The sequence below is a fragment of the Syngnathus scovelli genome, chromosome 2, assembly GCF_024217435.2.
Source record: "Syngnathus scovelli strain Florida chromosome 2, RoL_Ssco_1.2, whole genome shotgun sequence".
Classification (NCBI taxonomy): Eukaryota; Metazoa; Chordata; class Actinopteri; order Syngnathiformes; family Syngnathidae; genus Syngnathus; species Syngnathus scovelli.
Genome location: NC_090848.1, coordinates 17,141,631 through 17,169,308, shown reverse-complemented (window position 1 = coordinate 17,169,308; position 27,678 = coordinate 17,141,631). Strand labels below are relative to the sequence as shown.

General features: G+C 39.4%; 1 protein-coding gene across 3 annotated transcripts in view; it reads right to left on the bottom strand.

The window, feature by feature from the left end:
- Positions 1–9,870: 9,870 nt before the first annotated feature.
- LOC125988746 (plexin-A1) overlaps positions 9,871–27,678 on the bottom strand; it is a 180,468-nt gene continuing 162,660 nt past the window's right edge. For all 3 annotated transcript variants that reach the window (XM_049754359.2, XM_049754361.2, XM_049754360.1), the window contains 12 exons: positions 24,720–24,817; positions 24,407–24,565; positions 23,518–23,584; positions 20,382–20,528; positions 19,890–20,049; positions 19,224–19,327; positions 19,043–19,139; positions 16,713–16,903; positions 15,858–16,027; positions 14,897–15,109; positions 13,227–13,377; positions 9,871–12,315 (listed from right to left, as the gene is read on the bottom strand). In XM_049754359.2, the coding sequence (XP_049610316.1) occupies positions 12,220–12,315; positions 13,227–13,377; positions 14,897–15,109; positions 15,858–16,027; positions 16,713–16,903; positions 19,043–19,139; positions 19,224–19,327; positions 19,890–20,049; positions 20,382–20,528; positions 23,518–23,584; positions 24,407–24,565; positions 24,720–24,817 (1,653 nt within the window). In that variant the 3' untranslated portion in view covers positions 9,871–12,219. The remainder of the gene's footprint in view (positions 12,316–13,226; positions 13,378–14,896; positions 15,110–15,857; positions 16,028–16,712; positions 16,904–19,042; positions 19,140–19,223; positions 19,328–19,889; positions 20,050–20,381; positions 20,529–23,517; positions 23,585–24,406; positions 24,566–24,719; positions 24,818–27,678) is intronic.

The following is a 27,678-nucleotide window of genomic DNA, read 5'->3' as shown; positions in this document are numbered from 1 at the left end:
ATGTGTCATGTCATCATGAGCGTTAACATTCCCATTAATTTAAAGTGAAGCGGTCAAATATCCTATTTCATTTGAGACGGCGGCCTCTGCATTGATTCCCTGTCACTCATGAATGCCGCACCATCATTTATAGACAAAGTGTGAACGGCATATCATGCCCTGAAGCAACCATTACTTTCTAGATTAGACTATGAATGATTCAAATGAACCAAGGTTGTGCTATTGATTGGAGTTGGAAAACTGAAAGCACTCGGTGTTAGCTCCAGATGCCTAAATAGATTAACTTTGATGTGCCTTGTGGGCTACACAGCACGTGAGAAGGCTTTAACAAAGCCCACTCTGGATGAAGATGCGGCACATTCCAAAATTTGATTTGAAAAGAAAAAAAAAAAAAAAGAGAAATGTGATATGTAGTGGTTGGTGCTAGCAAATTGTGTTTACCCAATTAACAAAACACCTCAGGTGCTATCAGGAGGAGCCGGTTAATACAAAGATGATCATAATTAAGTCTGTGAAAGCCAGACACAAAGCAATTGCAGATGACAATGTGTGCAGGCTGGCTAGACCACAAAACACCAATCAAACAAACATCTGTGCACCCATAAGTAAAAGACACAATTGCTGAACGATCTCTAATGTCTAATGAGTGTCCACAAGTAATTTCTGGGAGTCATTCAAGTAGAAATTGGTACGGTTTGATACACTACGACAAAGCGATGCAGCATTGTCATAATGCAAATGCCCGGTAGCAAAACATGCTTTCAGCATGATAATGAAATATTGCTAATACCTTTCCTGATTGAAACTGAGTCGTGATGGAAAGAAGCATTCACAAATTCTATAGCATCATGGAAAACCAGCATAGACAATTTGGACAATCTTCTTCTGTTTGTCCAAATGTGGTCAATTCAATATTTATTCTTGGTCAGGCCCCAAAATAATAACTACAAATTTTTGGCCAATCCCAAGATAATTGTCCTTATTTAGTTAGTTACAACAAAACAGTGAAGCACGTCACCTCACAGTTAAGAGATGCGAGGATTTCATTTCGGCTCCGCCCTTCCTGTGCGGAGTTCGTATGTTCTCTCCGTGCCTGCGTAGGTTTCATGCATGGTAGGCCGACTGATCACTCCAAACCCGTAGGTGTGAGTGCAAATTGTTGTCTATATGTGCCCTAGATGTATGATTGTATGTGCAACTAAAGTGAGAGTCCTCTGCAGCCTTTATCTTTTCCATTTGCTCCTTCTCTTCAATTCCAGCCTTGTAGCAAAGTGAATTGCATTGAAATAAACTAAATGACCTTTTAAAACCAGGGTTAATGTTTGAATTTAGGGTTAGGCTTTCAAAGTAGGATTTCAAATTAAAGTTAGGTTTTTAAGTTGGGTTAGGTTAGGGTTACGATAATGGGTTAGGGCAAGAAGTTAGGGTTATTGGTTAAATGTCATAATATGTATGGTAAGTTAGCTTTTCAAACTAGGGTTAGGGTTAGAAGTTGGGTTTTAAACTAAGGTTTGGGTTTCACTGGTTTAAAAGTAGGGTTATGGTTTCAATTTGGGCTAGGGTTGGGTTTAGGCTGAGGGTAATGGTTACATTCCTACTTTTCTAGCTTTTCAATGTAGGGTTAGGGTTTCAAGGTAGGGTTTAAACTAGGGTTTGAGTTTCAAAGTAGGGTTTAAAATTTAAGGTAATGTAAGTTAGGGGTTAGTGTAGGGTAAGGGGTTAGGGTTATGTGTGCCCAATCGCAGGTCACGTTCACACACAGGTCCTTTGTATTATTAATTATCATTATTTTGAACATGTACATTCATTTGATATGGTATTTGGTGACTTTCGTGTTATAATTTTCCATTCAGATAAATGAACTTGTCAGTAGTTTAAATGTGGCATTTGCTTCAAAGATATATCTCCAGTAAAAGATGATTTGATATTCCAAAGTGGAAAGTTGCAATCCGTTGTACTCATTTTGCACATTTGATTTTTTTTCTAATGATGTTGGTGCCATTTTTTTTCAGAGATCCCTGTTGTGGAATTTGTTCCAAGTTCTATTTGCACACTCTTGTCTGGTTGTTTGTTTCACTAGGTGTAATCCACCCTGCCCTCTTCCTGGGGGAGTCTGGTCTTTGTTTTTATCCCTTTCCTGCCAAGGAGTTTGGAATTAAACTTTGGATGAGAATTTCGTTTGTTTTCTGACTGATCCTTCTTCTACCCCAATTTTCAATTTGTGTGGTCTTTTTTAAAAACATGAAAAAAAAATTGAATTGATGGTTTTTTGAAAATATGTAACTTTACTAAATGTATATATATATATATATATATATATATATATATCTTTGAAAACTTGAAAACTTGTATGATTGTAACCTCAATTATAGTGTTAGTCATCTCAAATAGTATCCTAACATCGATTTATTATGCAAAGCATGAATATATTACTAGTTAATGCCTCTCCAGTATTAACTTTTAATTCAGTGGGTCATCTGACCTCTCTGTATATTCATTATGAAAAGTAATTTTGTATTAGTGAGGAAATTAGAGAGAATGTTGAAGAGGACTATTAAATTTTGGTAGAAAGCTACGTGGAGAGTGTAAGAATGTGGAGATGATGCTTGCATGTTTTGTGTGTGTGTGTGTGTGTGTGTGTGTGTGTGTGTGTGTGTGTGTGTGCGCTTGCATACATGCGTGTGTGCGTGCGTGTTATTGAAGGCAAAGAGAATGCGGGAGAGCCTTGTCAGCCAACATGATTCATGAAAAATGCATGGAGGTTGTGGTGTCAGTTTGCTGCAGCAAAAGAGCACAGACGAGGTTTTTCGGAGCGCTCGCTGTCGGCACCCTCACTCACCCAACCAGCTGCTGCCTTTTTTACAGATGCAGCTAACTTTATTAATCTGGCTGTCCGTATCCCAAACTGTATGTACTTTGATGCCAAAACCTGTACATTTGTTCTGACAATTTGATTGCAAATTTCTCCAAGGGAACATCTTCTTCTACTTGATATTCCTTTTAGGTGTCACTGAGGGGTTGGCGCTACAAAAATACCTCTTTTTGGCACACTGTTATGCAAACTGTACTGTTATAGTTATTAGATGAAAGACAAGTCTTTGGAATGGAAATGTGTGCCTCCACTTATCCAAATTTAGTAAATCCAATTATAACAAAAAATAATTACCTGGACTTAACTTTGCCCTGTGTTATGAATGTAAGTACAACAAGAACATGTATTGATATTGAACAAAGGATTATATTGACACAATTTGATCTTCTTGTTGGCTTCATTTAGATGTTTAGAGTGTTGTTTTTTTTATTTACCGATACTGAATTTTTAGTTTCAAGAATGTGATCCAAATTGATTTAATGACTCTTTTCTTTGATGTGCATCATTTTAACAGGGCCATTTTGGGTGGGCTCTTTTATGGCTGTTGGTTAAAGTGCTACCAGTTGCATTGACATATGCTTGATACTCAGTGAATGTATTTTCAGGATGAAAAACAAAAGAAAGAGAGGGAGCGAGACATACACGCAAAAACATCATTGGTATGGACTAAGTTCCTGTCCATACATGTAGGTTGTCCGCTGGTTGGTGTTCTTGTCAGCCGTGATGCCGTATCTGCATCTGCTGACTGATAATCATCATGACACATGCAGGCCCTCAAAGCCTTGACCTTGTCTGCTGCACTAAAGTCATCTCCAACAAGATTTTGTCTTGCTTTCCCCACTCTGGCTTCTAATGTTAACATGCTCAATGATAAAAGCACTCCGGAAATAATTAGGCTGTGTAAGACATTTTGTCAAATACTATGCCAAAAATAATCAAAACAGAATTTGATTGTTCAGCAAGAATTACAGTGTCTGTCCTCAATATTTCCATTTATAGGTTCTATATTTCTTTATTTTTTAAATACATTGACTGGTATTAACCTACTAAAACAAGAAAATACATACGCCAGAGCCGAGATTTGAACTTCAGAACTGTAAATTTTATGTTTCAACATATCACTCAGTTCTCCATGATGTTATTATAAACATATTTTAAAAATATTATTCCCTCATGAAAAATTATGTTCTCTAAGACACAGATTTGTGTGATTTATTTTTTAAAATTGCATAAGACTAGCTAAAACCAATCTTTGACCTACATAGTCTATTTTGAGGTCCCAAATCTTTCCTGTTCATTGACAGGATTTACATTATCACATGGTTCAACTGACACAATTCATTTCTTTCCTTCTACCTGGCCCAATTACAATATACTGGGTCATGGCTGTGGAAAAAGAGTGCATACAATTTGACATCCTTAGCTCAGATTTGGGCATCTTTGACGTCTGGATAAAATTCAGATACGAATCGGATATGCACAAATATGCATTGTCATTGTGAGCTGTATACGAAACTATGCATATATGTAAATGTTTTAACTCCATAAACTGGGTAGAAACAAGCTATTTGGGCAGGCTAAACTTTCAGTGGATTTCATGTGGCTATATTTTTGTATTAACCTTCTTGCATTAGGGTGCAGTGTCATTTTAGGTGTATTTGGTTTTAAAAATGTAAAATGTTTCACTAGATGAAATTGTGAGTGGACATCCTATTGAAAACTTTTCTAACAGATAGGACGCAGCCTGCCAGTCTGAAATCAAATGCTTTTTAAATGCAAATGGTGGCAAGTGAAAGTACAAGGCACCACATTAACTTTTCTCCGAATATTATTTCTGCAGAAAACCTTCAGTTTGTAAAACTTTAGTTGAAGGGTCTTGTGCTTCTGCTGTCAAGCTGAGAAACAATAAATTACCTACAGTAAGAAGCTAAATTTCTGGATTAACATCTTGTGTTGGCATGATGTTGCAGAGGTTTATGTTCACTTTAATGGCATAATCATACTGAGAAACGTGGTTGAATTCCAAACTGTACTACAGCGGTACAGCGGCAGGTTTCATTGAGGTTCCGGAAGAAAATAGTTTTTTAACTCAAGATCAAACGGCTGGCATTGGATTCAAGTTTGCTTCGTTATCTCACCGTATTTGACCGAGAGGCAATCGAGGCCCAGTGCTCAGCTTGACTGCTCTATCACCTGATCGTCTTTGTCAGCCTCTCCAGACCAAATGTTAAGACGCTTTTCCAAAGCTCTGAGCATCTTCCGCTTAGCACCAGATGACTCTTCTAGCCCCATGCTGATTTCAATACGTCAGTGCTGCCTGGAGCTAAGCCAAAAGTAATACAGAGAGCGAGTAGGAGCAAGGGGAGCGGGAAGACTAGGCGAGAGGAAGGGTGACCATGTGAGGTCGGAAGAGATAAGAGGATGACAGGTGGAGCAGAGTAGCAAAAGATGGGGATGGATGTGTGCGTGCGTCAGTGTGTGTGTTGAACATTTACATCTCAAAGATGACTAGCACTGTATGTTATATCTCCTCAGGTTTGTTCTCATCTTCCAGCTTTCCAGTGCATCTCTCCACCTGCTGAGCCACAGGGAGAGATGAAAGTGCGGCGACTGTGCAAGCAAAGGTGAGGTGAGGTCCTGTTGAGGCAGTGAGAAGCAGAGCAGGTACCTGAGATTGAGCTGGTGAAAATTGCCTCAGATGGTCCCAAAGCGGAATTTCTAATGACCGATTTGCTTCTCGCTGACTCGACAGTTACGTATTTCATATGACTCTTTATAAGCCAACTTACATGTATTTCAAAAACTCCCTTATGGTCTCTACTTAAGTTCTCAAGCAGGTCCCTGAAAACAGCTCTGAAGCCAGATGTTCTAAATAATATTTGGTGAAATGATGTCTAGAAAGACAGCCACCATTATTTTATATAATAAAAACACAATTCATTCTTAAACATTACTGCTAATGCACTTCCACGTACGGTAAGTAAAGTGGCTAAACCAAGAGCTATTTTTATTTTGAGCGGTGTTGTCAACAGATACTGAATGTAAATATTAATGTAACTGGATATCTAACTCAGTTTTAAAATCACACAATCAGTAAAGTTACTTTTAACAGCAAGTAGTCAGTAAAGTAAGTTATCTTATTAAGGTTACTGTGGCGACTCTGAGTTCATCATACAAATGTAAACATGTCACAAGATCCGCCAGATAAAACATGTAGAATCTGTCCTGATTCAAGGGTTTAGAGTTTTCAATTGAACAAAGTGGTAGGAAGTCAAAATACCCTGAAAAGACTCAGGCAAGCATGCTGAGAACAAGCAAACTCCACACAGGAAAGCTGGAGCCAATATTAGGACCACAAACCTCAGAACAGCGAAGCAGGGGGGCTTACCAATAGCCCTGATGACCCCCCCCCCCCCAAAAACAAACAAAAAAAAAAACTAGAGGATTTGCTATCGAGCCCATGAAGCATAAATTTAAATGTAAGCATTCGTCTGAATCAACTAGCTAAGGAGAGAAATTGCCACTGAGTCGCATTACATAGTTCAATCTAGGAAAATGATATGGGTCGTGCCAATTGCGATTTATCCAAAGTAGTATATGCTGTGGCTGCTAAAAATTGATGGCAGGCCACAAATGACCCCCGGGTCAAACTTTGGACACCACTGCTCTAGTTCATGGTTGCCTCAAGTTCAATTTACAGCTAAAAGATACCTACGTAACAAAAATAAATGTACCTCAAGTTAGGCCAGTTCTTAAAGAAAATAAATAAAAGATGAATGCCTCTGAAATTCATTCACTGATTATTGTACAACTTCCTTTGAGTGTGAAAGACCTCCTGGACACCAGCAGTTTTTATCAGCAGCAATTTAGCACTGCAGCACCTGATGCAGCTGACGGTGAGGAACCAGGCAGGCTGAAAGTGAGTGCCATCTTATTTCCCCTGCTGGCCATCATTTATTGAAGCTGCACGAAGACAGAATGAGCAAGATCTCGGCCAATGGCCAACTTGCTTTCCTGCATTTGGCTTATCTCACCGACAGCCTCTCCCTCTTTTCTCTCATTATCTCTCATCTTTTCTCTCCTCTTCCCCCATGTCATCCGCTCCTCGTCTCCGGAGTAACAGAGGGAGTCTTAGCACAGTTTAATCTCCAGCTGAGAGCTTGCAGCACCGGAGCCAAATCCAGACTTTGTCGTTTATTCTAAGTCAGGGCATAGCGGAGGACAGAGTGAGTGTTTGTGTTGAGCGCGATCAGGTTGATTGAACTGCCAGAAAAGCCCTCAGGCGCAGAAAAGCAAAGAGGAAAATAAAAGAGAGAGAGAGTGATTTTTCACGAGTGCAAGATGAACGGGGTAATCTGATGCCTTGAGATATTTGAAGGCCTAGCCACCGCTCCAAGCGATGGGAGACAGCGTAAAGCTGCTGCGCTTCCAACTAGCAGACAAATAATAACCAAAAAGTCATTCGAATGAAGACAAAGAAGGGTAACCCTATGTAAATAATAATGCCAGGTCATTAAAAGCACAAAAGGTGAGTGAAATGCTTATATTTTTAATATTTCATACTCCTGTGTACGGTCCTCCATCATCTGTCCACCAAATAGAAAGAAAACTTCTCAAAACCTGACCTTTTAGCATAGAATAGTTGTGGAAAAAAGGAAGACTTCAAGCTGCTTTCAGCCCAAAGAAGTGTGAAAGGTTACATATAGGGGTCTGTTTATAAGGTAGATAAGGACATCTGAACTTTACTGGACCACACAGACACTTCTGTCTGAGAATGAAATATACAGCTTGGTATTCTCAAGATGACTCTTAAAAAATATGCTCAGCAGAGAGAGGCCAGGGGTGAATCCGTTTTTACTTCAACTTACTCCTTCTCATTTCTTAATCTAACTTAATTTGTACGTTACTTTTATTTGTCTGTTTTTTTCTGTTTGCTTGATCTCTTTATCTTTTTGAGATGTTTTAAATAATCAATCAATCAATCAATCAATCAATCAATCAATCAATCAATCAATCAATCAATCAATCAATCAATCAATCAATCAATCAATCAATCAATCAATCAATCAATCAATCAATCAAATAAACCACTCACTCACTCGCTCACTCGCTCACTCGCTCACTCGCTCACTCACTCACTCACTCACTCACTCACTCACTCACTCACTCACTCACTCACTCACTCACTCACTCACTCACTCACTCACTCACCAACACTTAAGGGAGAGGAGCCACAATTGGCTACGATCATTTCTGTATATTTGATAATCTCAAAGAAACTTTGTAGAAAACATTATAAAAATGGTAGAGTGAATCTCAACTGGTTCTTAAAGACAAGCATAGATGATTGTGAAGACAGGTCATTTCGATTGAGAATACAGTCTATGATATCCAGGCCAAATTCTCTCCGGAGGTCTGAATCTGTCCTTCTCTTTCCTTAATATTTTCATGATGGGATTTTTAATTTTGATTGATGGCTTGCCTGTCAAATAAACTTGTTCCCAAAAGGCTGAGTGTTTTTGAATGTTACATTTTCCAGCTGGTAATAGAGAGCATCTGAGATGGGCATTTGGATATGGTGAGAATTCACATTTAGTTTAGAGGAATCATTTGTGTATAGCGTAAAAAACCCCAAGATCAAATTAATGATTTATATGACATTTTTACGGATGGCTAAGATTATAAGTTGATAAGCATGCGATTGGGGTTAAAGGCGGTTTACAAGTGCCCATTGTATACATTTGTGATCACCGTGCTCAGCGTTACTTGTTTACAGTGGAAAACTGCTTGTAGTTCCTGCTTGTGCTCCCTGATTTCTTGCATGGGCTCCAACAAATCAGTTTCTCCTTCTACCATGTCAAGGGCTGTGGCTCTCTCTCACATGCTGATTTTAAAGGGTTTAAAGGAGCAGCTTTGATTGGTGGTGAATCAAGTTGGTTGTCTTTACGCCCACAACAACGCAAACAGCCCGTCTCCAACAGTGACAAGCTCCGCGCGTCTGCAAACATATCAAAACCTTGTTGAGTGCTCCTTCATGCAGTTAGACAGCTGGACTTAAAATGGGCATGAAAATAGAGCCCTTTATCTTTAAACTCCACTGGGAAGTCCAGCTTTGCGGCATATCTGTACTGTGCTCGTTCATATGAATGATGCATCCCGTGTTTCATTGAGGTATGGGGTCTATTAGGGTTGAGGCAACCTTTTGAGGAAATGACATACATACACGCACGCATGCACATACATAATCATTCTGTGAGGACAATGTCCATCATGTTTTATCATTATGGAAAAACAGTCATTCAACAGCCACATCTGGACTCAACAACAACCTCCACATAACCACCCCCATGAGACACATCCGTTGGAGCAGGAAATCGGGGAATTTGAAATTCAACTGTCCACGTTTTTAACAACCAAGAAGAGCCCGGCTGTCTTAATTGAACTTTTATGGATTAAATCGCTAAAGTGTATTTAGCAAAGGAGGAAAAAAAAAACATGAAACTTTCATCCCAATAAACTGAGCTAATTTTTTCTCGTGTGTTACTTGAGATACACATTATTTTCACCAAAGTTATAATAAGGACTAACATTTATGACTTGAGCTTGAGCTCCCACCTATCGCTTGTCTAATTTTAAAACATGTGATAATTGAATTGAGTCTGGAGCGGTTTGTATTTTCAGTAACTCTAATGTGTAACTGTGTATTGGTATATCTAAACCATTATCACCAATGTAATTCGAAGGCAGCTATCTCCCAATAAAGCACTTTTGCCAAGATGTCGCCTCCCCCTCAGCTTCTGACAGTGTTGTGTCTTGAATAGGAGAAAAGGTCACTCTGATACGTATTAAAAAACACATTTTGAACAATAAAAGCCACATTTTGGACTAGCGCTTTGCTCAAGGTTCCCGATACATCTGACAAAGTTGTTTTCTATAGAACTTCTATTTCGCTTTGCCATAGTGATGGAAAAAGACACATTATAAAATAAGAACAAGAATCCACTGCAGCATTTCTCATTTTCTTCAAAGTCATTTTAAGAACTGTGCCTTTGATCAAGTTAAACATTCTGAGGATTTCTCCATTGGTTCAAAAATTCATCAGACGTGGTTGTTGATGCAGTCTGGTCTTGTGCTCTATTCAGCAAAACAATCATAGGATTTACATTGGCCCTTTTTACATAAATTATTTCACGTTTATCTTTTTTGTAGCCTCTTCCCCTCCATAACCAGACCAAACAGCTGTGTTCTCAGCAAAATTTAGTAGGACAAAAGTTTGAACTGGACAATTGTTAGCAACATGATTGTCATGAAGAACATGCTGCACTGAAAACACTAGATTTTGATATGAACTTGATATGATATCTTAAGTAACAGTGGTTTTAAAGTAACAGGTTTCTAATCATTACAATTCTCTTTGTTTTTTTTCAAATTAAATCCCACTAAATTCCACAGAGAAGTGGCCCCATGCAGAAAATTCATTAGGACATTTTCTTTTTAACCCTCATAAAACCACAAAATGAAGCAAGAGAAAGGCCTTCAGTACATTGAAAACAAACCTCACAAAAATAAATAAAATCAAATACAATTTAGAAAGCACGAAGCACATTCACATTTTAAGAATGGAATCATAGTGTTCCTTTTTTTTGACTGCAGATTGGAATAAAAGTACAAAAATTACACAGCTCTCTAACCTTTTCAGCTCATCAAATAGGTCTGTTTTTTCACTGAAACTTGGTCAAATGTTTTAAAAGAAAGGGGAGATCCATAAGACGTCTACCAAGTGGTACACTTGAGTTCAGTCCAACACGGTACAGTTCAGATTCAGTAAACTTTGATGAGGCTTGCGTTTCCAACACTGGGTGTCAGCTTCTGTTGATAAATGAACTTTTAATTGAACAAAATAAATAAATAAATCCAATATTAGCAACATGGAAGGTTTACAGTACAGTGTGCAACACTTTAAAATGCGACTGGGACTCCAGCGTCTGTTGCAAGTCACAGTTTTAGAGTTTATAGCTCCACCCAGCTCACTAAAACGATCTGAAATTTTGGGTGGTTACAATGGAAACACAATAAAAGGCATATAAGGAACTGAACTGAAATGTACCACTAATGTTTTGGAGGGTTTGGCCAAGACCGCCAGGATTCCCTCCAAATTCCTGCCACTAATGCGCTTTAGGAAAACAAGCGCACCAAAATGAAAAAGCTCTTTGACAGCCTGTTCAAGGCGAGTTTTACCCACCTTTTGCCGTACCACTATTTTGTTTAGACGGTCGCAGAATGAGAAACCAAGTAATTCCGCCAACATTCTGACTGGGAAAGGGAGGGGCGAGTCGACTCGTATGCAGGATGTGTAAAACAAATTGGATCCTAAAAATACCAAGTTTGGCATTTCGATGAAAACCTGATGAAATATGGAACGTTTCTGCAAGTTATATATCGATTTTTCCAAGTACCTATTTTTATAAGTCTCACTATCATGACAACATTTCATAACACATTTCATCTAAAGAAAAGAAGTCTCTTTGCACTGAACAACATTCAAAGTAAAACATGGCACGTAACGACTTTTCCTTGCTATTTTTTTGTTCACTTTGAAATATCAAATCCTGTCAACCCTATCATTTGTACATTAAATGCAAAACAACTCTGTCAATTCAAAGAACAAGGTCTGTATTTATATAGCTATAAATGTGTTCATATATCCTTTGCTCTCTTTTGATTTAGCTTTGTTGTGCAAATTCAGCAGAAACATGAGTGGCGTACAGCACTAAGGAGAGGAGGCAGTTTGGTGGGGATGGAATCAAATGCGACATTGGACCAAAAGCAGAGTTTTAAAACTTAAAAATAAAACTGTTTGACTATAATGACTCCTTGTCGGTAGGTATTGGAGTTTGCCAGAGGAAGAGTTTTCCCACAGCAAAAGCTCCTCATTGTCCACCCTGATGAGGAGTCACACTGGATCTGCATGACCTCCCACTGGAAAATGGCAACAGGAAAGGAAAATCCCCAATTGGGATCAGGTATCCTGGTTCCTTTTGTCTTTAAGTTCGAGCCTGTTGAATTTGCACCTCGGTCGCAGTCCTGATTGCGTCTACAGAAGTCAACCACTGTCCTCTACGAGTTACTGCTCAATTTGGTTGTTCCAGGCTTGGTTTGCAGCTCAGTAAAAAAGAAACAAAATGTCATCAATTAATTCCAGCCTTTGCTGTCTCTTCATGAGCTTGTAGTTTCCTTTGCCTGTCTTTTGTTGTTCAAAACGGTGCCAAGCTCAGTTTTCACATGTCTGGGAGCGCAAAGCTATCTACGGGAAAGCTTCTTGCCTGGCCGAGTGAGCGTTTTAACCCTCAGCTAGCCAATGCCATGGTGTCGATGACCTGCTCCAATTTGCCACGTAGCCGCTGTCTTCGCGACTGCTCGTCTTTCTGTAACGCTGACAGGATCTGATGAAGAGAGACAAAATATTATTGTTGTTATTGCCTGCTGTACTCTTGTCCTGAAAACATACAAGTTTAGCGTTACCTAACTGGACTCAGAAGAAGGGTCCGTCATGTGAGAAGGTTACTTAGTTTTAGACACATTTTAAATTTTATTTATAAAACACTACTTGCCCAAAGATATAGAACACATTGTGATCTTCCTTAACCCAGGCATGAGCTAATGCTTATAAAAAGCTCCCTGCTAATGATTATGTTGGGAAACTGATGTTAACAACTTGTGTAATGAATAAGGGTGATTTGGGATGCATATGCGTCATTCTGCATCTACATTCATGTTATTGTGTGGAACATGCTCTTAAAATGCATCTTAAGTGGGACTTGTACAGCCACCTTCGCCTTGATAATAGACCATAATGAAGGGGAGCAAATGTTTGAATGCAGCCAGCTGCAAGCAGCCAACACAGCTACAGTAATTTCAATAGGGGGATGGAGAGGAAGGAAGGAAGGAGACTTCTCATCATAAAACTGTGATAAAGTGGAGGAAATCAAAGGTTGATGAGAATATAAATAGCTGTCCGTCACGAGCCACGGGAGGCAAGTAAAAGTCGAGTGCTTGAATCACGGTGACTCATGCGAGAGGGAAAAAACGACACAGTGATAATCAGCAGAGGACAAGAGAGAAACATTTAGAAATATATATATATACCATGGAAAAATGTTGTTGACCATCTGTGATTGCAAAACAATATTGTGAGACGTAGCCTTGGGGGTTTTCATGTTACACCGTTCACCTGATAAATGTGTGATGTGAAGCTCTGCGGGTTTAATGAAGTGCTGTTTTAACAGGCTACCAAGGCTGTCGTGATGAAGAGAGTAGTTGAATGAATTGCAAATGTAATAGAGTGGAACCTCACCTCGTCTTTGTATTTGATGATGTAAGAGTAGATTTCGTGTAGTGCAGACATGCTGTTGAACTGGCTGAGGTGCAGGCGGGACTGCTCTGCTAGGTAGGCACTCATGTCCTGATCGCTGATGGCTGGCATACGAGAGATATCCGAGTAATACCTGGAGGATGGGATCAGCACAGTCATTATTGTCATCTGGTTTCACTTTGCTTGAGAGAAAAGAAAGGAAGAAAATTAACAAGTGTACGCGGCATCTTCAGATCAATAGGGGAAAATATTGTTTTCAAAACCACTAACCCAAATTTGGCTACTTCAACGGCAAAAAGGAATTATCAAACTTAATTGGATTTTACATCCGATTAAGCCTAAAGGTATTGGAACCCTGGCCAAATTTTGAGCTGAAGTTGCAAAAGAGGCAAAGAAGTTGTGTTAAATTGAATCCAGAGACTCCAATGTAACTTTCTCAGGCTTTATTAGTGCATGTTTCTAATATACAATGGGGGAAAAACCTAAAGCTGCAGGTAACCAAACAATTATTGGCAGGTGTCTACCATAGTGTACTCAAACTCAAGTTCCTTGTGACTCGAGCACACATAGTATGTTATCCTCATAACAAGACAGTGTAGTCCTGTTATTAACAAGATCTGTTATTCACTGGTAAATTGACGGAAATGAGTTGCTTTAACCGTGACTGCTTGCACTTTCTCAAAGTGGGTTTGCTTTAAACACATGCTCAACATCCGTCCAACCTTGTTCAGGGTCATGGGGAGCTTGAAATAATTCCATGTCAATATGACAAATACATTTATTTGAACATTCAGACATTGAGTTGGAACTAATAAATGTTTTCAGGATCGCCGTTTCAACTTTGTAGAAGGTTAACTGCAGCAATAGAAATGCAGTTCAACTACAGTGCAGCTGAATTAACCCTCTCCAGTACATCTTACCTCATCTCTGAAGGCCTCAGCTGTGTGTTTATGGTTTTATGGTCTTGTAATTTGCTTATTAACTTTGACCAGTATCAATGTTACCATACTAGTAACTGGGCTGCCATAGATTGACTTGGTTGTGCTAAAAAAATTTAACCGCACAATACTTCACACTGTCTCGCCTGGAGTTAAGGAGGAAGCAGCCTTGAAAAGCTACTTAGAGATTAATAGACTCACCCATGAAAGGCAACTACAGCGAGCATCGGTGGTGCATAACTTATCTGACGCCGAGTAACATTTCGGTGCTGAATAAAAGATGAAGGGTGAACCAGGGGCTGTTTTCAGTGAGCAGTAAATAATGTCACGGTTGCCTCAAATCATCCTATCACCTTTGTCGTTTCCATCTCTTGATGAGGAGGATCACAAAAAAAAAAATCTGAGGGAATTGGCCTTTTGCATATTGTATATTAATGAGCTGGGAGGCAAGATGCTGATTTGAAAAGATGCAAGAAAGCAGAAAATGTTTTCGCCATTTATTCTCGCCGACTTTGTACTCTGACTTCAAGCTACCTGTTTGCACTTCCACAAACAAACAATTTCAATCTCTTTGAGGACCATTTTTTCTCTCACCCAACAGCTCACAAACAACTTTTCACTCAAAATTTAAGGCAGCATTTGATCACCAGGTGGCATATGAATTTATATTGCAGCTTTCATACCCACTTGGACTGAATGCTACTAAAGATTTACCTCTCTACCCAATTCTTGTAGTTGGGGATGTCTTTAGCGTAGAGGAGCTTGTTGGATGGTGAATCTTTTCCCAGTTTGTGTTCAGATGTTGAACAGGAGTCCATGAAGGTCTGGGCCACCACAGACAGACAGGCGTCCGTGATGCTGTTCTTTTGGATGTCAAACACAAATTGGGGGTTCTTGATCACATTCACCCAGAACCTCAGAGGGAGGCTGTGTGTAAGCAAGAGAAAGACAAACAAAGAAACATTAACATGGAAATAATGACCCAATCTATTGCCTTTTATGTCATCATCCCAAAGTGTTGAGTAAAGTTTTTTTTTATTTTATTTAACTTTTATGTTCAATACATTTTAAAGAAACTATTATTTAATTATTTTGTATATGATCCTATATTTATGCAGCGTTCATGTTCCGCGCATAAATATTCCAATGGTTTACAAAAATATTCAATACTTCTCAGGTCTGAAACAACACTTTCGGCCACTTAATGCTGATCATGATGGTGGCACTTGGAGAGTTCAGCATTGTTTTAGTGGTGCTGGGTGGATAAAAGTGGAGAATTACTCAGATAACTAGTTGAGACAGAAACAACAGCGCCTGCCAAGTAGTCCTATACCTCGCCTTCATTAATTAACATTTAATTCCGTTGGGAATATTTTTTTACCATCATGTAATCATTAAGTTGATTAATATGACTGTATTGTAGCTAATGTGCATACCGAGACATGTTTAAGAAACAAATAAATATTGGAAGAGTTCCACTCGAACATATGCGTAATATTCTCTAACAAAAACACATTTATTGCAATTTTCATTGCCGTTCCTATTTGTTGATGTTGGACATTTATAGAAAATATTTCCTTTTGCTTTCGTACCACATTCTTCCACTTGACATCCATGAAGGCTATTAGATTAGAAATAGGACACGCAAAAAAACAAAACAATAATTGACAATTACCAATTGCTTTTCCAGGTGTGTCGTACATCGTAGTCTGTGATGGAGTGTTTGTCTGCCTGCTCATCCAAAAAGTCAAACATGTACTTGATGGCCAGCGGCAGAGCACTACCTCTGTGGGCTGTGCTGAAGATGGTCTCAAAGAGGTCATCTACAAACTTCTGTAATGTGCCCTGAAGAAGAAGGTCAATACGCTGATAAGCTATGAAAACCCCAAAATGCACTAAGCTGAGATGAGCCTATGTCATCCACTTTTACTGCCCTGCATGCATGACCAAATCATCTGTTTTACAACAAATAACATCTCCTGAAATTTTGGGAAGCAGCATCCTCTTTGCACCCTCTTTGATCTGAGCATTAAACAAAGTCAAGCAAAAAGACATTGGCAAATGATGCTTTCAAGAAGATGATAATTTTGAGGATGTGATATTAAAGCTGTTTTATGCTTCCTGCTGACTTCAGAGACATGTTTCCGCAACCGTTAACTAGCTGAGGCAGGTCATGATACCATTCTGGTGTTGTCTTGGGTTGATTATTATTTTTTATTTTTTTACATAATATGGTTCCAGAGTCCAATTTTAATCACGTGGTGCCCAATTTGTTCCCAATCGGTTATGGTAATTGGATATTCTCAGATCAATCTGTATGTATTTGTGGCTGACAACCAGATACGAATAGGATATGTGTTGATTTGAATGAACTTTAAGATTACAGATCAATGTGCATCGCATCATCATAAGGCTCCCTTTTCCACAGCTATGCCAAATCCCATACTTACCTTTGGGCTAATGAACTGCACCAGAGGTTTTGACAGAACCAAAACCAAGTGTACTTTGCATTTGCTGTGCTGTCGCTTACTTTAGTAGCCAAGAGCCTGGTCAGGTAGATCTCAGACACCATCTTGCTTCCCCGGTCGCCCTCCCTTTGGTCCGAATGGTCGTGGTTCTTTACCAGATGCCACAATTTAGTTCCACTCTCCAGGTCAGGGGTGATCATGGGTGTTCGGGATCGAAGGCTGTCTGGACTACTGGCTGTTCTCAACATGCTCTCTAGAACCACACATGCATATACAAAGGATATTAGGGACCTTTCATTCATTCCAGTTCAATCTTCTACTTTGCACATTATGCATAAAGGTTTTAAAGAGAATAGATAACCATTCCCTGATGGGTATCTTGAACTCCACCCAGAAAGCATAGTGGTTTCGTTTCATCTTCTTTTTATAGTATGGCACTCTCCCTCTTTCATTGTCTGTCCTCTGTGTGTGTTTTATTATTCATGGTAAGAGTGTCAAAGTTGATTAGTGCTAAGCAAGGAGATGTGCATCTGCGACTGTTCTGTTTAGAAAGATAGCAAGGGAGACGGAAATGGAGAGGTGAAGTGCACAAGGGAGAGATGACGATCTGCAGAGGATGCTGCTGATCCTATATCGGACAAAAAGGATGGGGATAGATGAATGGGGATGCTGAAGATGAGAGAGTAATGTATGTTAGAGGGATGCGGGTGGGGTGTAACAGAGTAATAGCAGGGCACAAGCTCAAAAAGAGATAGATGCTTGCTGGTGTGGTGTCTGTTGTTCTTTCTGTCAGCAGGACACAGAGACTTTAATTCCAAAGCCATCATATTTATCTGTCATGCACACTCAGAACATGAAGTAAACCATTCCACAGCATCACCATAAAATAGTAAGACATGAGCAAATCATAACCCTACTCGTGAGGAAATATTTCCAACAGTTTTGTCTTAAAGTTATTATTTAATTTGTGACTCAAAGTGAACTCTTGGTTACCGCATTCTGAAATACAGGAGTAATTAAAAAAGTCCAAATACTAGGACATATTGATCTTGATTATTTGCATGAATGGTTCATACTTCTACTATGGAGGTCATTCTGATGAGTTGGTTGGTAGATGAAAAAAACAATCTTGCTCTTATTCACACACCATCATCGAACTCACCCCTAATGAGATAAAATATTAAATTATGAAAATGGATAATGACCTATTTTTCTCACAGCTTTCTAAAATGATTACAGCACAAAGTGGAGCTCACAGTCATGCTATCACAACTGTCCCCAGAATTTGCTTTCAGTGGATTTAAAGTGCTTCTCAAACAAATATAACTACTTGGCACAATGATGAGTTTTCTACATAGGTGCGGTAAAAAATGTAAGGCACAGCAACGTGTTGGAGCATAAAGGATAATAAGGGTGAGCATGAATTCATGCCCTTCACCCGGAAGTGGATGCACGTGTATGTGAATAGTTTGTTAGCCAACAAATGAGCTTTAAATCAACTCTTCAGCAGTAAGCTCAATGAAGCCCTTCTCAGCAGTGTAGCAACGCCTCCGTCGTTAGCCTGTCCCATGTTGTCACACACGGCAAAAAAATGAAAAGCATTTGCCCCGGACAGAAGGGCTCATCAACTAGTTGGCTTAGCTTTAGGATGCCGCTGATTCCCGCCAGTGCGAAGGATTTCTTTTGAACGACACTAGTAGGCTCAGTAACAGATCTGCAGTTTTTGGTCCCCGTTACGCAACAGGATTCTGGCTAAAGTAAGCCACTTCAAAATAAAAAGTACAAGGTTTTGACATTTTAAACCAGCAGGAGCTAGCTTACTGATCAATGGTAGCTGCCTGCCGTCGTACTTTTGAGCTCAGTAGACTGATTGTGGTAAGTGGGCACTCACCGTATCATGTGCTAGTATATACTCTATTTATCTATAGGGTGTTTTCTCTGTGGGGGTGTGTGTGCGTGCAAACAATATGAATTGTTTTGGATATTGTCAATTTCAACATGAACACCAGCAGGAATTTGGGCGTGAGACCAGGTTCTAATAGCTACTACAATTAACTATCATTGTATTTTATCGTAAGAGTAATCACTCCCTTTATCTGTCTTTTCATTTTTACACCATACTGATGTGGAGCTTCTGTCCATCACTGCCACTCATCCCCACTCGCCTTCACTTTTTTTGTCAGCTGTCTTCTTTTATGCCTTTCATTACAGACTGCTTGGAAATAGCCATTAAACAGCCTTGGCCTGAGGTGATGGCGCTGGATGAAAAGGATTGCCATTGAGAGGAAAAAGAAGAATGGAGGCTATGATTGCAGCCATCATAAATAGAGGCAGCCCAAGAGAGATGAGTTGGAGGCAGAGATGGGGATCAAGTCAATAAGAAGGCGAGTACCGTATCTGCTGAGGCTCTTGGTGAAGGTGGATGAGTTGGAGATGTTATAGGCTGAGTTCTGCTTTGGCACCAGTGCGATCACTGAGCCATCTGTAACCTACACATTAAATGGAACCACCAAAATGTTATTACTCCTCCATGAGAAAAGCTGCATTTTGTGCCAATTGTTATGCTTATGTACCTGATAGTGAGCCAGAGTGTTGAGTCTTTTCCAGTCATTGTCTATTTTTGTTGTGACGTCCTCATCCTGTAGAATAATTCTGGCCATGCGGCCTTGACGCCATTCTTCAGATTTTTCAATGGAAATGGAAGAAAATATAGAGTTAGAACAAGGTTTCTTTGTCAAGTTTTGTGAAAACGACTTTCAAACCAGACTTGCAAAACAATTACAGAAAGTGTGGGTTGCATTGCAAGGCCAATGATGTCATAATGGCGCATAGGGGACATCATTTAAAGTTCCCTTCAAATTTAACATGTAATGAATGACTGCTTTCTAAAGTACATTAAAGCATATCAACAGACGACTAAACATTTCCGGTATACACAAAAAATATACAAAGGCTGTGCAATGCAAAGATATAATATAAGACTTTATATTGGTTCTGACGGATGCAATATTTCAATTATTACATTATTATATCCAAAGGGAAACGTGTGTCCCTGTAAATAAGCATTATCAAAACACTTTGGCCAAGCTACGATATTAGATTAGAGAGAAAACAATTTTCTTGCTTGGATTTCACATTATTGCAAATCCGGAGCCTCACCTTTGGGAACTTTTTGACAATCAGCACTGGACATCTTGTGTATTTAATAGGTACATAGGTAATTTGCTCTTTTGTCTTACCCAAGTCCATATCCGAAGCCTTGGGCCTGAGAGAGTAGGGGCTGCCCTTATAGACGGCATCGAGCAGCTTCTCTTTGACCTGAGTGACCGTGTCACAATTTAAACACTTAACGGTCACCTCAGAAGCGTTCTCGTTCTCTGGGTTTACACAGTGCAACGTCTGGCAGATGAAACAAAGGAAGGGGGAAACAGTCACAAGATGCATAAAATAACAGCTTCATAATCATGTAAATGTTAGTTTGATTAGAGGGGGAGACAGATACCGTTTTGGTTGCCAAGGCAACCATAAATCACATAATTTAGCATTTGATAACATTTTCGGACCATATGGACCCCTCAAGATTACACGAGACAAATGATCCCATTGTAAATGACTGGTGAAATAAAGAAATTATTCTTCCCATGTTTGTTGATTTGTCAACTTTTACGCCGATGAAACCGCAATGGTGGTGTTTCAAGCCCAAAATACACAGGCACATTAAGTTTACTGACCAACGTTTTGTAGTCAATCTGTTGCCTGATGAGCTTGTCCTCGCTAAGAGAATAACGAGCCTCTCCTGTGATGGCGTCTATCGGTCCTTTCTCCATCTGTTGCTTGATGGCACAGTGAAGCATGAAAAGAGGCTCGCCTGCACACTCCTGGTCAAGGGGAGAACAGAGATAAAGAGAATATACAGCGTAATTAAACTTGCAAAAGCAATAGTCAGGAAAAACGACAGTTTGCTAGGAAAGCAACCTTCAGTTCACTTCACATTGAATTATAAATTATTTGACCTTTGACTTTTACATTGCTAGCGTAATACAAATCTGCTTTCAATTACCACGAACTGTTCACAGAAGCTCCAAATTTAATTTTTTACATGTGTAGTACAAAACGGTCTTGTGGAAGCATTACGTGACTTAAAGGAGTTTTAACCTTCCAAGACTTGAAGTTACATCAAACCTCTTTCTATTTCACGCTGCCTATTGAAGCTCTATTTGCATGACATTGGTTAAGACCTAATGGCTGTGAATAACACCACAGTCAGATTTGTCATTTTAATTAGGGTCTAAATGTGTGACCATTCTGTGAAGGCCCACATTAGAATTTGTTTTACATTTTATTAGTGTGCAGTTATGAGTGATGAGACTATTTAAAGAGTCTTTGAAAAAGCCTGTGACATCCAAACAAAACAGCGTTTTTCGCATCTCATCTGTGTGTGCACTGTGAACAAAAGTGCTCTATTTTCCTGTCTTCCTTTTGTTCTCACCTAGGCTCAATCAAACTTCTAACTTGCAAGAACAAAGCAAATGAAGTTAGCAAAAAAAACCTATACACTATACTCATTTCGACAGCAATTAACTGTGATGTTTGCTATCTATCATTACTTGCGCTGACATGATTTTAATCGAACTGTGACTATAAGCAGATTAAAGTACCATATTTGTACAACTAAATATATAGTATACAGTAAGCATGATCTTACAGAGAAAACATTATTATTCCCCATCATTTCAATATCTGAGGTGAGTCACACTTTCTTTCAATGATAGAAAATTGCCCATCGACTCTGTCATTATTAAAACATGCAGGAAGGACATGAAAGGAAAGGACATGTCATGATCATTCATGGTCACAGCATGAACCTTATTTTATATGTAACGAATCCTCTTGACAGTTCTGACCAAGAATCCGAACATACATTCTGGATAACTTTCCAATATTGATTGCCTCAGTTTATATACTCTGTGTATTTTCTACATTTTGACCCAGCTTCTGTACAGTTGAAAATGGTCCGTAACAAATTTCGTGGCCTACCTGTCTGATTTGGCCACCTGGAGGTTAGCACCACACAAATTGTTCCATACACATACACAAGTTTATTGAGTGTTTTGTGAAGTCAGCGTCTCTTTCGCATTCATGGGAAGTGTTATGGAAGTGTTGCATGCTTGTTTAATGAGTGCAACCGTTACGTAAGCAATCATGGGGTCAAAGAAAGTTCCAAGTACCGTAATTTCCGGACTATAAGCCGCACCGGACTATAAGCCGCACATGCACATGAGTTTTTTACGAAGAAAGACAGTACACAGAAAGCCGTAAAAATCCATAAATACGCCTCGCCGCCATTTAAGCCTCAGGGTTCAAAGTAACCTTCTGAATAAAATGCATTAAAAGTTCACATTCATTACAACTTGTTTTGGTGAGCAAAATGTCAGAAGAATTGAATTTAAATGCTGATTGATTGCGTTTTAATACAATGCAGATGGTCCAAACAGCGCCACTGCTTTGTGTAATCTCTAAGAGAAAGGGTTTAGAGCCCTTTGACGCAGGTCACCTAGCGTGCATTCCTACTAAAGCTCATAATAGTCACAAGCAACAGAGCCAGAATAAGCAGCAGCCATAGTAGTGTTTCAAAATAGTATTTTAGTTGTTGTTTTTTTCTTCAAGATACCGCACAACAGTGGTCCACAGCCTTTTTACGAGTGTATAAAAGTGATCAAGTCATCACAAAAATAACGAAAAAAATCTTATATAAGCCGCACCTGACTATAAGCCGCAGGGTTCAAAATTTTGGAAAAAAGTCGCGGCTTATAGTCCGGAAATTACGGTACTGGTCTATTAATAAAGAAGATGAAAACCTCTATAGAAATTAAGTTACAGCTAGTGGCAAACAATCAACATTTTGTTGATCTAACTCTTAATAGTTCGTTCTTCCAAGACCCTTTGAACAATTTTATGAGTACAGGTTTGTGACTGTGCCCTAGTGCACAAAGCAAGTTTCAAAAAGACATCCTAATTGTCATGCCTCCTTCTGTTCTCCAGCTACGATGGACATGAAAACCCGTCTGTCTCTTCCTTTCTTGCTCTTTGGCCAATAATCTCTCATCTCCCAAACTACCTCCTGTCATGTGCTTAAAGAACCTCATTAGCATCTGAGCTAATTATGACTGCAGCTGGTAACGAGAAGAACCACATATCACTGTTATGTTGTCCTTTCAGCATTTGTCTCCCTACACTTCCATGACTCGCCACATCATTTGCCTTTGCTGCACATGCTGCCCTCATTACGTTGTACGCTGACATTTACAATTTAGTGGTATAATGATGGTGGCAGCTCTATCAAATGCGAGCGTGAAAGAAGTTCCCTCATGCTGTTAACAACCAGCGGCAGCAATACCATCACCAATTCATATCATTTTGGTCACACTTCACAGTTTACGTACATTTAAAAAAAATCTTAATAATCTATCTCATTCTACTCGAGGCGATTTGATGTGTTTTTCCCCACATAAAAGACACAGACTTGTTTTTGCTGAATAGGCATCTATGCATAATAATGTGATAGGATTAAAGTAAAACATGAAGACACTTAAATTTCTACTAAAATAGAGACTGAAAAGCTTAGTGTGAACATATTGATTGGCACTGTAGAATCATCGATCCATATCTGATGCTGGGCACAACATAACAGAAATGATTTGAGAACATAACAGAAATGATTTGAGAATGTTTTAAGGACCAAAATAAGTCGGCAACAGATGGTGGCCTTTAAGCTATAAGAGTGAAATTAGAGTGAAAATAAAGTGAAAGTACAACAATTTCAATCTGTAATCCTGCAAAAAAAAAGTAAAAAGTTGTTGGCCTTACCTTGAGGAATTTATACAGAAGGAATGTAAACCAGTTGGTCAGCATTTTCTCGGCAACAGACTCCGTTCTGGCAAACAAAACAAACATATTAGACAAAGTAAAAATTAATACCTCAGCTGTCACTAACAGTAAGCATGTTTGCATTACACAAGACTTTTCCATATTATTTTTGGAGGGCTGTGAAAAGAAGAAACGAAGTTTACTGCCATGACAAACGCTCCATCTATATCTACATCTATAGATAGATCTATGTCTAGATGTAGATATAGATCTACATCTAGATACAAACACTCTATCTATATCTACAAGCTCACTCTTTGTTTGATCTTCTGCCCTCTGGGAAGAGGTACAGGAGCCTGAGCTCCCGCACCGCCAGACTCACCAACAGCTTCATTCTCCAGGCTGTAAGGATCCTGAACTCTCTTCCCCCTTCTGCGTAGCGTCCTGTACTTATTTGTTGTGTTATTTCTTAATTTATTATTTATTCATCACTCTTATTTATTCATTCTTTGTGCCTTCTTGTTTTATTTTCTTGTGTTGTTTACTTGTATGTACATTGTGAACTATGTCTTGTCACCGTGGGATAGTGGGAACGTAATTTCGATCTCTTTGTGTGTCTTGGCATGTGAAGAAATTGACAATAAAGCAGACTTTGACTTAGATCTATAGCTATAGCTAGATTTATATATATATCTACATCTAGATATAGCTCATCTATCTAGATGTAGATCTAGATGTAGATCTAGATCTGGCTCTAGATGTAGATCTTTTGTAATCAGGAAATCCGTTATTTGCTTGGCTGAACCTTACTCAGGGACATTTTCAATTTTCTCCTTTATTCTCACAATCTTCCAGCTTCACGATCTATCCAGTTGATGGATTTGCTCACCTCCTGAGAAGCAGCTTGGGATGGTTTTTACTCTCCAGGTTTCTGTCAATCAGGTCAGACAAAAGCTGCTTCAGGACTCCTGTGGCGTACTCCATTTCACCCTGCAGGGCAGTCATGATCAAGGACGCCACATTCCCTCGGTCCCGCATTGAAAACGACCTGGAAATACAGTGTGAGTGTTGATAATATTATATACAAATATTTAGATTTTGGCTGTCATGCTAGTACAACATCCTCAACAATCTTCTATTTAACTCACCATTACACTCAATTAAAATACTGGATAATTAACAAGTAAAACAAGTAAACAGACCTCTGTGCTTCCAGCGTTCTTATGAATGTCAACAGGAAGTGCTTCTTTGTGAGCAGCTGGCCAAACAAAGTCAGAGCCTTTTCAACATTTGCCTGGACCTGAAGAAAAAAGGAGAGAGAAGCTGATTCGTTACTTGAATCATTGCAGAGATGAGCAACCAGACCACACAGACCTTTCTGTCATTTCTGTCCTGTCTCAAAGACTTTTGAAAACAACAAACAAACCAAATTAAATGTTTGACTGTTAACTCATTAAGTAATAAAATCTAAATGTTTGACTTGTGTCAGTCAATGAATAACATTCTGCATAAACGCGTGCAAAGAAAATTCAAAAGAAGAAGAGCAATGAGGAATGAACAGAGAGAAACCACTTTTGATTTTTTTTCCCAAACACAGTGATGGTGAATCTCTTGCTGTGCTGCAGTTTTTTTTCTCTACCAGATAAATGATTTTAGCAGACAATTTGACATAATTGCCTTTCTGGCATCACAGGGTGGATGGCTCCTGTTAGAAAATTGTCAAGAAAAGAATGGTTGTCACCAGTGTCGAGAAACCTGAACTCACGCTGACAGTAAGCTTCAACTCAAGACTAGTTGCTGGAGAAATGCCAATTTACCTGCCTCAGCAGCCTTGAGCAACCCAACTTCAACATCTCCTGCATCAATGAATTTTCTGTAGGGTAGTGATGTCCAAACATGTCATTTCAGTCATTTGGTCTGAAAATTAGTGTCGATATACTCTGCGGTCCAACTAATGTATCATTGTTCATTTATTGAGAACAATTACATTCTCTTCTACTAGATAGCAGAAGGTGCAATTAACCACCTATTGGCATTCATCCAACAGAACAGGTTTGAGTTCAACTAAACAGGAACATATTTCAGAAATTTTGTGAGTAAACAGAGCTTTTATTGGTAGTGTGCCGTGAGATTTTGTAGATATTAAATAGAGTGGGAAACACTGCTGGTGTCCTGATCATATATGTAGTATGTATGTATGTAGAAACCGAGCTATATCTGTACCTTCACAATTTTGACCACTCTCTGTGTAAAACAGATCTCTCGCCACACAGATAATTCAAAACACAGAGAAATGCACTCACAAGCTGCCAGGCGCATGCCAAAGCAACAAACAAGCAGCTAATCAATTAAACCAGAAGCTTGCCGACAGTCACTTTTGGAAACATATTGATTACAGCAACAGAGAATCAAGATAGAGGGGACTCAGAAATATAGTAAATGTTTTCGTAGCAGACTCATACTGCATTTTAATAAACGATTTAACAAAACCTATTTGTAAAATTCCCTGTTAAAAGGTAAGATTGTACACAATGACATCATATAAACAAGATGTCAAGGCCTTGCAAATGTAAAACAACCATTTGGAAAGTCTCAAAGATGATTTTTCAAAATTTGAAAAAAATGCAAGCTTGGAAAGGACTGTGGACAATTTTTATTCCTGAACACTCTTGGGCTCTAGAGCACTATCATATACAATATATAATTGGGATCATCCTTTCAAAGTAAATTACAGTGTAGAAGACAGGCAAAGAAGAGAGTATAGGCAGAAGGAAGCGGGTGGAGGAAAGTGTCAAGCGTGACAGAAGAGCACCAGCTAAAGTGAAAGGAAAGGTTTTAAAGGATGGCAGTGAGACCAGCCATGTCTCATGGTATGGAGAGAGTAGCAATGGGCAGAAGACGGGAGCCAGAGCTGGAGGTGGCAGAAATGAGGATGCTGAGATTCTCTTGGGATGAGAATGGACAGGATCGGGAATGAGCTCATCAGAGGGTTAGCACTGACTGGAAAGTTTGGAGACAAAGCGAGAGAGGTCAGATTGAGATGGTTTGGACAGAGAGGAAGGACATGTTTCTACAGAGGAAGGACACTGGATTTATCGGTGGAAGGATGCTGGAAATGGAGCTGTCAGGTAGTAGGCAAAGACCAAAGAAGAGATTTATGAATGTGTTGAGGCGGGGAAGACGTGCAGATACTGTAGCTGGAGTTGAAGCAGAAGATGCAGAAGACGGGAGAGAGTAAATCGCCGTGGTAAATACAGTAGGGTCAAGAAAATAGAGAAAAAAGACTGCCGGGCAACTCTAATGTGCTGAAAAATATAAGCGAGGAATGAGCAATCTTTTTTTCTGAAATGGCATGACTGAAAAAACTGTTGAATTTTGATAACGCATCAACAGTCCCACCAGCTTCCCATGAAGGAAAGCAAAAAGGAGTGAAAAGGCATTGAGGCGTAACGTGATTGTACGTGTTTGTGTCAGAGATGGTGACACGCTCACTCGTCCCTCTGGCCTGCACCTGTCACCACTCAGGCACAACACACTAAACACCCCAAAGACGCCTGTCTGTCAACCGCCGGCTCCTCCTCTCTCACTGCCGGTCTCTTTGGTCATCTGTTTTAATTTCTCACTTATTGTGCATTTTTCACTCTTTCAACCTTTATCGCCATCCTGTTGACGCCACATTCTCTCCTGCGATGTGCTATAATGAAGTGTCGAGGCCTGTCTCCAAAGTGCTAAATGAGATTTCTGGCCCTCAACGGTATGTATTGTAAGTATTGACTGAGAAGTGAGGTGTGTTTCAGCAACAACAAGAAATTAACTTGAGCATGAAAAGGTTTGTGTTTATCTGCGTATGGGTGTAATGTAGGTAGCTGGTGTGTCTTTGTGGAGGAGTACGCCACACAGCAATAAAGCCGATGGCATTGGTTTCCACAGGCCACTGGATTACGCACGTAACCCATTGGGAAATACATAGGAAAATACATAGGAAAGCAAGTCTAGACATAAGTGGAAAGCATGTAGCATTCCTTTATACCTCAACTTAATAGCTACTTGTCTACTTTCACGTTTGAATCGAGGGATTTAGCGCCTGTCAAGCTGTGTACAAAAATGCTGATGGTTGTTTACTTCAGACCATTCCGGGCTCTGCGTGTGCAAAATGTTTTG